Source organism: Hemitrygon akajei, unplaced genomic scaffold, assembly GCF_048418815.1.
Source record: "Hemitrygon akajei unplaced genomic scaffold, sHemAka1.3 Scf000065, whole genome shotgun sequence".
NCBI classification, from domain to species: Eukaryota; Metazoa; Chordata; class Chondrichthyes; order Myliobatiformes; family Dasyatidae; genus Hemitrygon; species Hemitrygon akajei.
Genome location: NW_027331951.1, coordinates 3,300,971 through 3,315,589, shown reverse-complemented (window position 1 = coordinate 3,315,589; position 14,619 = coordinate 3,300,971). Strand labels below are relative to the sequence as shown.

At 49.7% G+C, this 14,619-nt stretch overlaps 1 protein-coding gene across 1 annotated transcript in view; it reads left to right on the top strand.

The window, feature by feature from the left end:
* Window positions 1–346: 346 nt before the first annotated feature.
* LOC140721950 (uncharacterized) overlaps window positions 347–14,619 on the top strand; it is a 35,446-nt gene continuing 21,173 nt past the window's right edge. Inside the window, exons 1-4 of the mRNA XM_073036775.1 lie at window positions 347–413; window positions 4,063–4,182; window positions 7,059–7,178; window positions 13,437–13,556. Of these exons, the coding sequence (XP_072892876.1) occupies window positions 347–413; window positions 4,063–4,182; window positions 7,059–7,178; window positions 13,437–13,556 (427 nt within the window). The remainder of the gene's footprint in view (window positions 414–4,062; window positions 4,183–7,058; window positions 7,179–13,436; window positions 13,557–14,619) is intronic.

Here is a 14,619-nt window from a genome sequence, read left to right as displayed (position 1 = left end):
TTCCCTCCCGCCTCACTCCTAACACTCCCCCTTCTCTCGTTTCTTTACCCACTCAGACCACGGCCACACAGTTCCCACTCTGACTGCCGACCCCAAATCTCCTCATTTCCTCCCTCCAACCATTACTCCCCACTCTCCTTATTCTTATCTCAGCCGACCACCCTCTCGCTCACCCTCAACCCACCCACACTTGCCGACTCCCCACCCCCTGCTCTCGGTTCCTCTCTTTATCGGTTGTTCATCTGCTGCTTGTTGGTGTCGATCTGACTCCCTTGTCAAAACGGGCTTCCTCTGACAACGGTCACTTCCCCTTCTGAGCTCAGAGAGGCAGAGAATCCTCGACAGGATGGACGCCAGAGAGACTTACATGAATGTGATATTCGCAAACCCGTACCCACGGACTCCTTCTCGAGGTGAGTTGGGCAGAGAGACGGAGGGAGAGAGTTTAAATCTATGTTTGTCCACAAGGGCGTGTGATGGAAGAGTGTGAAAGGAGCTTCCCTCTACGTCTGGCCATCTGAGGGGGAGGGGCGCTGCTGTGATGCAACAATGCAGGGGCAGATTTTCTCTGTGTCGGACCCAGAGTGTGTGTGATGTGACGGTGTGGAGGGAGATTCTCTCAGTGTCTGACCCCGGGACTGTGTGATGGGACGGTGTGGAGGGAGATTCACTCTGTGTCTGACCCCGGGAGTGTGTGATGGGACGGTGCGGAGTGAGATTCACTCTGTGTCTGTCCCCGGGAGTGTGTGATGGGACGGTGCGGAGTGAGATTCACACTGTGTCTGTCCCCAGGAGTGTGTGATGAGACGGTGTGGAGGGAGATTCTCTCTGTGTCTGACCTCTGGAGTGTGTGATGGGACGGTGTGGAGGGAGATTCAAACTGTGTCTGACCTTGGGAGTGTGTGATGGGACGGTGTGGAGGGAGATTCACTCTGTGTCTGACCCTGGGACTGTGTGATGGGACGGTGTGGAGGGAGATTCACTCTGTGTCTGACCCCGGGAGTGTGTGATGGGACGGTGCGGAGTGAGATTCACTCTGTGTCTGTCCCCAGGAGTGTGTGATGGGACGGTGTGGAGGGAGATTCTCTCTGTGTCTGACCTCTGGAGTGTGTGATGGGACGGTGTGGAGGGAGATTCAAGCTGTGTCTGACCTTGGGAGTGTGTGATGGGACGGTGTGGAGGGAGATTCACTCTGTGTCTGACCCCGGGACTGTGTGATGGGACGGTGTGGAGGGAGATTCACTCTGTGTCTGACCCCGGGAGTGTGTGATGGGACGGTGCGGAGGGAGATTCTCTCAGTGTCTGACCCCGGTAATGTGTGATGTGACGGTGCGGAGTGAGGTTCACTCTGTGTCTGTCCCCGGGAGTGTGTGTTGGGACGGTGCGGAGTGAGATTCACTCTGTGTCTGTCCCCAGGATTGTGTGATGGGACGGTGTGGAGGGAGATTCTCTCTGTGTCTGACCTCTGGAGTGTGTGATGGGACGGTGTGGGGGGAGATTCAAACTGTGTCTGACCTTGGGAGTGTGTGATGGGACGGTGTGGAGGGAGATTCACTCTCTGTCTGACCCCGGGAGTTTTGTGATAGGACGGTGTGGAAGGAGATCCACTTTGTGTCTGACCCCGGGAATGTTTGATGGGCCAGTGTGGAAGGAGTTTCTGGCCTAGGACTGTGCGACGGGACGCTGTAGAGGGAAGATCACTGTGTCTGACCTCGGCAGTCAGACCCTGTCTATGGCCCTGGCGCGGTGTGGAGGGAAATTCACTGTGTGTGTGATACTGGGAGTGTGTGTTTTGGACGGTTTTTGCGGGACCCTGAGGCAGCATCTGATACTCACTGTTTTTTCCCAGCTGAAGCTAGTGTATCGTACGTGGAATTTAACTTCAAAACCTTCCCTGAGCCCTTTATCTCGCTTTCCCTTTCACCCACGCTATCTTTCTCTTTCCCTGTTCCCTCGCTACGACTCTTTGTCCCTTTCTCATCGACTCTCCCCTCCATCGTCCTCTGTCCGCTTTGTTCCTCATTTCACCCTCTCATTTCACCTTTCTCCCTATCACTGCGCTTCTCCCTCTCTCTCTCTTTGAACCTGTCTCATACCTCCCCCTCCCCTGTCACTGACGCTATCTGTTCCATTTTGCATCTGCTTCTGTCTCGTCTCCCTCTCCCAGATTCCCCCTCTCTTCCCTCCCACTCGCTGTCCCTCCCTCTCCACTCTCACTCGCTCGTTCTCCCCTACTCACCTCTCAACCTCCCTATCCCGATCCCCCCTCTCTTCCCTCTCTTTTTGCCCACTTTCACAATCCTCTCCCTTCTGTCACATTCCCTACTCCCCTATTCCTGCTTTCCCCGCCCCTTTGCACACTTTCCCTCTCTATCGCTTCCTGGTTCTCTTCCACACTCTCTCTCCCAATTCGATCACGCATGTGTCAACCAGTCCATCAATCCTTTTACCCTCGCTCCCCTTCTGTCTACCCTTACCCCTCTTGCTGCCTCTCACCCACTCACCCCCGTGTTACCTCTTCTTTCCGTAATCTCTCTTCCACTCTCTCGCTGTCCCCCATTCACTCATACTGTCTCACATTCTCTCGCTTTATCTCCCAGACTGAACTCCGCCTACTCGGAGCTGAACATTTGGAAAGTCGAGCTCCCCATTTGTGTCTCCCTGCATCGATGACATTCCCTTTCCCTCTCTCTCTCCTTCCTATCCCTCGCTCCGCTCCCTCATTCCTTCTCTCTCCCTCTCTTCCACGCATTCACATGCCCCCTCTTTTCTCCCTCTCTCTCCCAATCATCTCCGCCTCTATTCTGTAACCCTCTACCCCGTCCAATCCGGTTCAACCATCTCCATCACTCTTACTTTCCCTCCTATTCCACCTCACTCCCAACGCTCCCTCTTCTCTCATTCCTTTACCCATTCAGTCCACGTCCACACATTTCCCACTCTTACTACCGACCCCCAATCTCCTCACTCTCTCCCTCCACCATTTCTCCCCTCTCTCACTATTCTTATCTCATTCGATCACCCTCTCGCACACCCTCATACCCTCCCCACCCAGACTTGCTGCATCCCCACCCTCTGATCCCGCTTCCTCTCTTTACCATCTGTTCACCTGCTGCTTGTTGGTGTCGATCTGACTCTCTTGTCAAAACGGGCTTCCTCTGACAACGGTCACTTCCCCTTTTGAGCTCAGAGACGCAGAGAATCCTCGACAGGATGGATGGCAGAGATGCTTACATGAAGTTCACTGTGTCTGACCACGGCAGTCAGTCCCTGTGTATGACCCTGGCGCGGTGTGGAGGGAACTTCACTGTGTGTGTGATACCGGGAGTGTGCAATGGGACGGTGATGAGGGAGTCTCAGGTAGTCTCTGATACTCACTGTTTTTCTTCCATCTGAACCTAATGTATCGTACGTGGAAAATAAAGTATACCCCTCTCTGAGCCCCTTCTCCCGATCTCTCTCTCAACCAAACTATCCTTCCCTTTCCCTCTTACTCCTCTACCTCTCTATTAAACCTTCTCATCCACTCTCCGCTCCCTCGTCCTCCGTCTGCTTTGCTCCTCATATCACCCTCTCGTTTCCTCTCTCTCCATGTTCTCCCCATCACAGCCCCTTCCCTCTCTGTCCCTCCTTCAACCTCTCTCCTACCTCCCCCTCTCCGCCACTGACGCTTTCTGTTCCATTCTCTCTCTCTCTCTCTCTCTCTCTCTCTCTCTCTCTCTCTTTTCCCCTGTCTCCCCTCCCTCTCACACTTTCCCTCTCTCTTTACCCGTCTCTTTCCTGCCTCTGTCTCCACTCTCGTTCTCTCCTTTGCACTCTTCCCCTCTCTATCGCTCCCTTGGTCTCTTCCTCCCTCACTCTGCCACTTCCATCACGCATATTTCAACCACCGCAGCAATCACTTTTACCCTCTCTCCACTTCTGTTTTCCCTCACCCCTCTTGCTGTCTCCCATCCCTCTCTCCCCCTCTGTTAGTCTTCTGTCCGTATTCCCTTTTTCCCTCTCCCGCCACCTCCCCATTCTCTAACACTCTCTCTCACGTTCTCTCGCTTTGTCTTCCAGACGGTCTGACCTGCACCTACTCAGAGCTGATGTTTGGGAAAGGCGAACCCCCCAGCGATCATGATGTGGAATCGCCCGTTGCCTCGGGACCCGGCGAGTGGCCAATCACTGCACAGACAGGTCAGTGATCTCGACAATGACGTCATTGTGGATAAGTGGCGTGTCATGGGCCCAAGTACCCAAGTTTGCAATGCATCCGCCTCGACCGCTTCTCTGTCAGCTCGTTTCATAGACTGACCACCATCTCGGTAACAAAAGGTGGGCGATCGGCTCTCCAATTAAATCTCTTCCCCATCTCACCTCAGGCCTGTGCGCTTCGGTCCACGATTCCCCAAGTCTCTGGAAAATAGCTGTGCGTATTCACTCTGTCTGTGCCCCTCGTGGCTTCAGAAACCCCTGAAAGGTCACCCCTGTCCTACAAGTTATATACAACCTCGCTTCGTAACTCAGTCTCTGGAGGCACCGCAAATCTTCCTCTGCACTCTCTCCTGTTCGATTGCATCTTTCCTAGAGCAGGACGATGAAAGCTGAATAACGGACCCCGTGTGCGGCCTTACCGACGTCCTGTACAACATCTTCCCCTCCACTCTCTCCTGTTCGATTGCATCTTTCCAAGAGCAGGGTGATGAAAGCTGAATAACGGACCCCGTGTGCGGCCTTACCGACGTCCTGTACAACATCTTCCTCTGCACTCTTTCCTGTTCGATTGCATCTTTCCGAGAGCAGGACGATGACAGCTGAATAACGTACCCCGTGTGCGGCCTTACCGACGTCCTGTACAACATCTTCCCCTGCACTCTCTCCTGTTCGATTGCATCTTTCCGAGAGCAGGGTGATGAAAGCTGAATAACGGACCCCGTGTGCGGCCTTACCGACGTCCTGTACAACATCTTCCCCTCCACTCTCTCCTGTTCGATTGCATCTTTCCAAGAGCAGGGTGATGAAAGCTGAATAACGGACCCCGTGTGCGGCCTTACCGACGTCCTGTACAACATCTTCCTCTGCACTCTCTCCTGTTCGATTGCAAGGATGTTGCCGGGACTTGAGAAACAGACTTACAGAGAAAGGTTGAATAGGTTAGGACTTTATTCACTGGAGCGTAGAAGAATGAGGGGAGATTTGATAGAGGAATATCAAATTATGATGGATATAGATTGAGAGAATGCAAGCAGGCTTTTTCCACTGAGGGTAGGGGAGAAAAAAAAACAAGAGAAGATGAGTTAACGGTAAAGGGGGAAACGGTTAAAGGGAACATCGTGCGGGCTCCTTCATACACAGAGTGGTGGGAGTGTGGAATGAGCTGCCAGACGAAGTGGCAAATGCGGGCTCACTTTTAACATTTGAGAAAAACTTGGACAGGTACATGGATGAGAGGTGTATGGAGGGTCATGGTCCAGGTGCAGGTCAGTGGGACTAGGCAGAAAAATGTCTCGGCACAGCCATGAAGGGCCGAAAAGTCTGTTTCTGTTCTGTAATGTTCTATGGTTCTCTGGTTCTGGTCCCGGCTTTTCTGGTTTTATGGTCTAATGATTTTCCAGAAAGGTATATCATCTGGAACCTAACAACTACCATCCCGACCCGATCCGTCCACCGCAATTAAAATTAGTCAGACAGAACTCTTTGCTTTCCACATGTTCCTCCAGAATAGACAGCCATCTGGGTCTTGCTAATCGCCGTGTTATAGTCTGTCTACGCTCCATCTAATCTCCGTGCCTAATTTGACTTACCTGGTCAAATTATCCAGGCAAGTCACCCTGGGTCTCACACCACCTAGAATTCTCCTGCCTCTTCCATTATCCACCCGCTCTATCTTCTCCTCTCCATCCCGCTATCAATGCTCAGTGTTCCTTCTCTGCCTCTCTCAACCCTCTCTTCCATCTTCTGGAGTTATCTGCCTTCAGGGAACTTGTGAATGGATGCATTAAAGTCAGTGTGCGGTATGCCCACCAATCCGAGCAAATCAGTCAGTCAAATCCCCCTGGTCCCCACACCATTATACATAGCGACCTACAAAGTGGAAGCGAGAAATGCCTGATTGAGTTCCCACACACATCAGGTCTACTTCCCCGTTCTAATGAACCGTCCTGGTTCCTCACTCATAATACAGAAATACTGTTCCGCCCGTGACCACAAAAAAGCTGCAGGGCTCTGTGGACACAGCTACACACAGCTCCGAAACCAGCCTCCCCTCCATGGACTCTGACTGTACTTCCTGCTGCCTCGGGAAAGCAGCCAGCTTCATCAAAAATCTACCTTCACCCACCCCCACCCATCCCTCTTCTGCACCAACCCCATGGGCAGGGAGTTACGAAAGCATGTATCACCAGGACACAGAACAGAGAAATCTATAGCACATTACAGTCCCTTCGGCCCACAATGTTGTGCCGACCATCTAACCGAATACAGAGACGGCCTAGAAATTCCCTAGTCGCAAGCTCGTCATATATCCAATGTGTGAGAAAAGAGGGTTTCATACCATAATAGAACGAGGAGCAAAATAGTACAAACATAATCCTCTGTCTTTTCCCTCTCTGTCTGCATTTCTCTCTCGCTCCCTCTGTCCCTCTGTCTCCTCCCACCACTCTACCCCTCTCTCCTTCGCTCTTTCGCTATCGCTTTCACACTTCTCACTCCCCCTTCACTCTATCCTCTCTCCCTCTTCTCTATCCGTCTCTCCCTCTCCTAATTATTTCCATTTTCCCTCTTCCCATTCTCTCCATTCCCGCCCATCGCCCCCATCTCCCACCCTCTTTCCCTCTCCATCCACTCATTCCACCCTTTCTCTCCTGCTCGATTTCCCCGTGTTTCTCCTCTGACTTAACTCTCTCGCTGACCTCCTCTCCCTGCCTCTCAGCCCTGTCTGTCAGCCTCACTTAACACTCTCTCGTTACTCTCTTTTCCTCTCACTCTGTTCAAACTTTTTGTTCGCACTCACCGCATTCCCTAACGATCTCTCCTCCTCCATTTCTCTCTCTGTCTCTCTCATTCTCTCGTAGACTGTCTGAACGCCACCTATTCAGTGGTGATACTTCCGAAAGAGGAACCTCTCATCGATGAGAATGAAGATCCTCCCATTGCCTCGGGACCCGCCGAAATAACAGAGTCTGCACAAGCAGGTCAGAGTTCACAATATTGACGTCATTCTGAATATGTCACGTGCCCGATGCCCACGTATTCAAGTCCTAAAGCATCTGCATCGATCACTTCCTCTGGCAGCTCGTTCCAGCTTGTGTTAAAAAAAAGTCGTCACTCGGTTACCCTGTTGAAACTCTTTCTGCTATCATCTTAGACCTGTGCGCTTCGGTTCTCGATTCTCGAAGCTTAGAAAAAATTACTCAGCACATTCATCTGTTCTGTTCTCCACGTGGTTTTATACACCACTGTAAGTTCACCCCTGCGATGTAAGGTATATTGTCCCGACCTGCCCAGCCTCTCTCTGCAACTCAGTCGCTCGGGCCCCGGGACACCGCACTCCAAGTGCAGCCTCACCGACGGCTTGTGCAATTGTAGTGTGACCTCTTGCCTCCCCTTCTCAGCAGCCAATCACGAGGGCCGACACGTTAGACACGTTTTTCGCCGCCCTGTCTACGTGTGACTTAACTTTCAGGAAATTGTGTACCGTACCCCTAGACCCCTATGTTGTGTAACATTTCACGGCGTTGCACCCGTTCTATGTGAAAATCCGACGGTTTTTTTTCTCTTCTTGAACTACAACAGCTTGCCCTTGTCCGAATTAAATAGCATTTGCGACTGCTCAGCCCACTTCCCCAGCTGACCGATATCCCCCTGAAATGTCTACACTTTTAACAACGCCACCAACGTTAGAGTCGTCTGCAAGCTCACCAGCAGCATCTTGTATAATTTGCTACAAATGGTCGATATAGTTGACGAAGGTCACACCCTCGAACTGCTGGTGAACGCCGCTAGTGACGGGCATCCAGCCTGAGAAGTCTTCTGAAACCCTAAAGCTTTGCCCCACAGCAAAGGCAATTGTATATCCTGATACCCAGCCCTCGCTGCGTCGCACGCCATCTTCTAGAGCGGTTTAAAATCTCAGATCTAGTTAATAAATGGAATTACATAGAATGGTACAGCACATTACAGGCACTTCGGCCCACAATGTTGTGCCGACCCTCAACCCTGCCTCCCATATAACCCCCCACCTTAAATTCCTCCATATGCCTGTCTAGTAGTCTCTTAAACTTCTCTACTGTATCTGCCTCCACCACTGACTCAGGCAGTTCATTCTGCGCACAAACCACTCTCTGAGTGAAGAATCTTCTTCTAATATCCCCCTTGACTTAAAGCCATGTTATCTTGTACTGAGCAGTTGTGCCCTGGGGAAGAGGCGCTGGCTGTCCACTCTATCTATTCGTCTCAATATCTTGTATACCTCTATCATGTCTCCTCTCATCCTCCTCCTCTCCAAAGAGTAAAGCCCTAGCTCCCTTAATCTCTGATCATAATCCATACTCTGTAAACCAAGCTGTTTACCGGTAAATCTCCTCTGTACCCTTTCCAGTGCTTCCACATCCTTCCTATAGTGAGATAACCAGAAATGGACACACAGTACTCCAAGTGTGGCCTAACCAGTGTTTTGTAGAGCTGCATCATTAGATCGCGTCTCTTAAAATCTATCCGTCGACCTATGAAAGCTAACACCCCATACGCTTTCTTAACCAGCCTATCTACCTGCGAGGCAACTTTCAGGGATCTGTGGACATGTACCCCCGGTTCTCTCAGCTCCTCCACTCTACTAAGTATCCTGCCATTTACTTTATACTCTGTCTTGGAGTTAGTCCTTCTAAAGTGTACCACCTCACACTCCTCCGGGTTGAACTCCATCTGGCACTTCTCAACCCACTACTGCATCCTATTAATGTCTATCTGCCATCTTCTACAATCTTCCACGATATCCACAACACCACCAACCATTGAGTCGACTGCAAACTTGCCAATCATCCAATCTCCCTACGTCCTCCTCTTTCCTGTTATATCTGCTCCATTATTTCTCCGTCGCTCTCTATCTCCCTGTCTTCCATCGTTCAGAGCGATCTGCAATCTGGGACCTTGTGAACTGACATTAAATTCAACGTTCATTACCAATCCGCACAAATCAGTCTGACAAATCTCCCTGTGACCCACACCATTCTACAGAGCAGCCTATAAAGTGGAGACATTAACCTGCCTGACTGAGTTCCCGGCAGATCACGTCTGTCACCCTGCTAACATGAACCTCCCTGCTTCCTCAATCAAAATACAGAAACTACTCTACCCGCGACCGCAAGAAACTGCAGAGCACTGTGTACACAGCTTAGCACATCTCTGAAACCAGCCTTCCCTCCATGGGTCCTGTCTACACCTCATGCTGACCCGATAAAGCTGTTAACAAAGTGATTAGCTTAGAGCGTGGATGAGTGCATGGAGATATGACGTGGTGATCATTACAGAGACTTGGATGGCTCAGGGACAGGAACGGTTCCTTTAAGTGCCGGGTTTTAGATGTTTCAGGAAGGACAGGGAGGCAAAAGAGGTGGGTGTGGCAGAGTTGATCGAAGATAGCTTCACAGCTGCAGAGAAGGTGGACGCCATGGACGGATTGCCTACGGAATCTCAGTGGTTGGAGGTTAGGAACAGGAAGGGGTCAATAACTTTACTTGGTGTTTTTTTTTTAATAGTCCGCTCAATAGTAACAGGAATATCAAGGATCAGATACGGAAACAGATCCTGGAAAAGTGTAATAATAACAGGGTTGTCGTGATGGGAGATTATAATTTCCCAAATATAGATAGGCATCTTCCTAGAGCAAGGGGTTTTGATGTGGTCGAGATTGTTCGGTGTGTTCAGGAAGGTTTATTGACACAATATTTAGATAAGTCTGAAAGGGGAGAGTCGGTACTTGATTTGGCATTGGGAAATTAACCAGTCCAGGCGTTAGATCTCTCAGACGAAGCGCATTTTGGAGAAAATGAGCATATTTCTATCTCCTTTACATTAGCATTGGAGAGAGAGAGGAACGGATGGAAAAGCTTTTAATTGGAGTAAGGAGAATTATGAGGCAAGCAGGCAGGAAATTGGAAGCTTAGTTGGAAACAGATGTTCTCAGGGAAAAGTACCCGAGAAATGTGGGAAATATTGAGGGGATATTTGTGTAGTGTTCCGTATAGGTACGTTCCAATGAGACAGTGAAGTTACGGTAGGGTGCAGGAACCGTGGTGTTGAAAAGTTGTAATAAATCTAGTGAAGAAGAAAAAAAAAACTTACAGAAGTTTCGGAGAGCTAGGTAATGTTAGAGATCTAGAAGATTGTAAGGCTAATAGGAAGGATCTGCAAAAATAACTCTCTTCTCCTAAACTCTATCCCATGATTCATAAAGGCCAATACACCGTACGCCTTCTTAACCACAGAGTCAACCTGCGCAGCTGCTTTGAGCGTCGTTAGGCCTCGATCCCCAAGATCTCACTGATCCTCCAAACTGCCAGGAGTCTTGCCATAAATACTATATTCTACCATCATATTTGACCTACCAAAATGAACAACTTCTCACTTATCTGGGTTGAACTCCATCTGCCACTTCTCAGCCCAGTTATGCATCACACCAATGCCCCGCTGTAACCTCTGACAGCCCTCAACACTATCCACAATACCTCCAACCTTTGTGTCATTAGAAAAATTACCAAGCCATTCCTCCACTTCCTCGTCCAGGTCATTTATGTAAAAAAATAAATCACGAAGAGTAAGGGACCTAGGAGAGATCTCTGAGGCTCTCCACTGGTGGCCAACTGCCATTCAGAATATGACACGTCTACAACCACTCTTTGACTTCTGCGGGAAAGCCAGTTCTGGATCCACAAAGGAATGCCACTTTGCATCACTTGCCTCCTTACTTACTCAATAAGCCTTACATAGGTTACCTTATCAAATGTCTTGTTGAAATCCATATACAGTATATCTACTGCTCTTCCTTCCTCGATGTCATTAGTCACATCCTCAAAAAATTCAATCAGGCTCGTAAAGCAGGACCTGACCTTGTCAAAGCCATGCTGACTACTACTAGCCACATTATACCTCTCCAAATTCAATCAGGTTCGTAAGGCAGGACCTGACCTTGTCAAAGCCATGCTGGCTACTACTAGCCACATTATACCTCTCCAAATTCAATCAGGCTCGTAAGGCAGGACCTGACCTTGTCAAAGCCATGCTGACTACTACTGGCCACATTATACCTCTCCAAATTCAATCAGGCTCGTAAGGCAGGACCTGACCTTGTCAAAGCCATGCTGACTACTACTGGCCACATTATACCTCTCCAAATTCAATCAGGCTCGTAAGGCAGGACCTGACCTTGTCAAAGCCATGCTGACTACTACTGGCCACATTATACCTCTCCAAATTCAATCAGGCTCGTAAGGCAGGACCTGACCTTGTCAAAGCCATGCTGACTACTACCAGCCACATTATACCTCTCCAAATTCAATCAGGCTCGTAAGGCAGGACCTGACCTTGTCAAAGCCATGCTGACTACTACTGGCCACATTATACCTCTCCAAATTCAATCAGGCTCGTAAGGCAGGACCTGACCTTGTCAAAGCCATGCTGACTACTACTGGCCACATTATACCTCTCCAAATTCAATCAGGCTCGTAAGGCAGGACCTGACCTTGTCAAAGCCATGCTGACTACTACTGGCCACATTATACCTCTCCAAATTCAATCAGGCTCGTAAGGCAGGACCTGACCTTGTCAAAGCCATGCTGACTACTACCAGCCACATTATACCTCTCCAACTTCAATCAGGCTCGTAAGGCAGGACCTGACCTTGTCAAAGCCATGCTGACTACTACTAGCCACATTATACCTCTCCAAATTCAATCAGGTTCCTAGGGCAGGACCTGACCTTGTCAAAGCCATGCTGACTACTACCAGCCACATTATACCTCTCCAAATTCAATCAGGCTCGTAAGGCAGGACCTGACCTTGTCAAAGCCATGCTGACTACTACTAGCCACATTATACTTCTCCAAATTCAATCAGGCTCGTAAGGCAGGACCTGACCTTCTCAAAGCCATGCTGTCTACTACCAGCCACATTATACTTCTCCAAATTCAATCAGGTTCCTAGGGCAGGACCTGACCTTGTCAAAGTCATGCTGACTACTACTAGCCACATTATACCTCTCCAAATGTTCTTAAGTCCAGTCTCTCAGGATCTTCTCCATCAACTTGCCAACCACTGAGGTAAGACTCACTGGTCCATAATTTCCTGGCCTATCTCTACTCCCTTTCTTAAATAAAAGAACAACATCCGCAAACCTCCAGTCCTCGGCATCATCGCTAGTGGGTCAGAAACCTCCTCCCTATCCCCCCCCCCCCCCACAGTAGCATGGGGTACATCTCATCCGATCCCGGCGATGTATCCAACTTGATGCTTTCCAAAAGCTCCAGCACATCATTTTTTCTTAATACCTATATGTTCAAGCTTTTCAGTCCGCTGCAAGTCATCACAACAATCACCAAGATCTTTTTTCCATAGTGAGTACTGAAGTAAAGTATTGATTAAGTACCTCTGCTATTTCCTCCGGTTCCATGCACCCTTTCCCACAATCACAATCATATTTGATAGTCCTACTCTTTCAGGTCTTATCCTCACGCACTTCACATACTTGTAGAATGTTTCCCTTAGTCCTGCCCGGAAAGGCCTTGTTATGGCCCATTCTGGCTCCACTAATTTCCATCTTATGCTCCTTCCCATTAGCCTTATAAGTTTCTAGTTCTCTAACATTTACCTTGCTCTCTGAAGCTTTTGTAAGCTTTTCTTTTGTTCTTGACTAGATTCATTACAGGCTTTGTACACCACGGTTCCTGTCCCCTACCCTACCCTACAGGAACTTCAGCTCGACGCACCAGGCGCGGATGTGGCCGTCCTGGAGTCTGGGTATCTCCCAGACTTCCCACATCTAACACGCAGTATAGAATACCGGCCTTACAGACATACGTCTTGTTGTATTCCTACAGGTAGATTACCTCTTCTCGATCCGATATCGCTGGAGCCCGAATGTACCAAATCCCTGCCACTCTGTCTCAGATCACTCCTTTCACAACCGCTCCTTTGGTGAACGCTCCGCTAGGCAGTGTCTCCCTTTTGTGGCTGAACATTCCCTGCTATCCAACTCACGATTGGTGTTCCGGTTACAGACACTGACAGGCCACATACAATGGACTAAAATTCTCGAAGCCCCCTTTATAAATAACCACTGCAGACCTACGAGAAATCCCATTTCATAAAGCTCTGTTGACGCCGCCGACAGGCAAAGTCCATTCTCTGCCAGTCTCTCCTCCTTCTATTTCTCTCCTCTCTCTTTCATTCTCTCTCAGACGGTCTGAACTCCACCGACTCAGTGCTGAACCTTCCGAAAGACGAATATCTCGTGGAAGAGTATGAAGATCCTCCCATTGCCTCGGGACCCGCCGATATGTCAGTGACTGCACAGGCAGGTCAGTGTTCACAGTAATGACGTCACGCTGAAGGGGTCACGTGCTTTACGCATACGTGTTCAAGTTCTAATGCATCTGCTTCGACCACTTCCTCTGGCACCTCTTTCCACAGACGGACCACCGTCTGGGTAAAAACAAAGTTGTCACTCTTGTCCCCACTTACTGCTGTCACCGTATCCCAGAGTGCTTTGGTCCACGATTGTCCAAGCCTAGAGAAACATTACACTGTGCGTTCACCTTGTCTGAGCCCATGTGGTTTTACACAACTCCCTCAGGTCACCTCTGCACTCCAAAGTATAAAGTCTCCATAACTCAGTCACTCGAGTCCCTGCAATGTCGTGGTAAATCTCCTCTGTACTGTCTCCAGCTCAGTGGCAGCTTATCCGGTGGAGGACGAGGGAAACGAAACACTGTACTCCAAGTGTGGCTTCACTGACGGCTGTACATTTCCAACGTGACCTCCCTACTCCTGTACTCATTGCCCTGACTGACGAAGGGCGGCTCGACTGACGCTTTCTTCACCGCCCTGTCTACCCGTGACTCCACTTTCCAGGGACCGTGTACCTGTACCCCTGGGTCCCTCTGTTCTCCAACATTCCCCTTGGTCCCTGTTTAGCAGTGGCTCCTTTTTCAGGGAACCTTGTCCCCGTACCTCTGGGTCCCTCTGTTCTACAACACTCCCCATGGTTTCTGACTATCTGTGACTCCACTTTCAGCAACATTGTATCTCTAGCCCCGTTCCATAATGTTTCCCATGGTCCCTCCCGTTGACCGTGCAAGTTAGAACACAGAACATAGAAAACCTACAGCACAATACAGGCCCTTCGGCCCACAAAGTCGTGCCGAAAATGTCCCTACCTTAGAAATTACTAGGCTTACATATAGCCCTCTAAGCTCCATGTACCTATCAAAAGCCCCTTAAAAAAACCCTATCGTATACACCTCCACCAACCGTTGCCGGCACTCACCACTCTCTCTCTGAGTAAAAAAAAACTTACCCGTGACGTCTCCTGTGTACCTACTGCCCAGCACGATAAACCTGTCTCCTCTAGTGGCAACCATT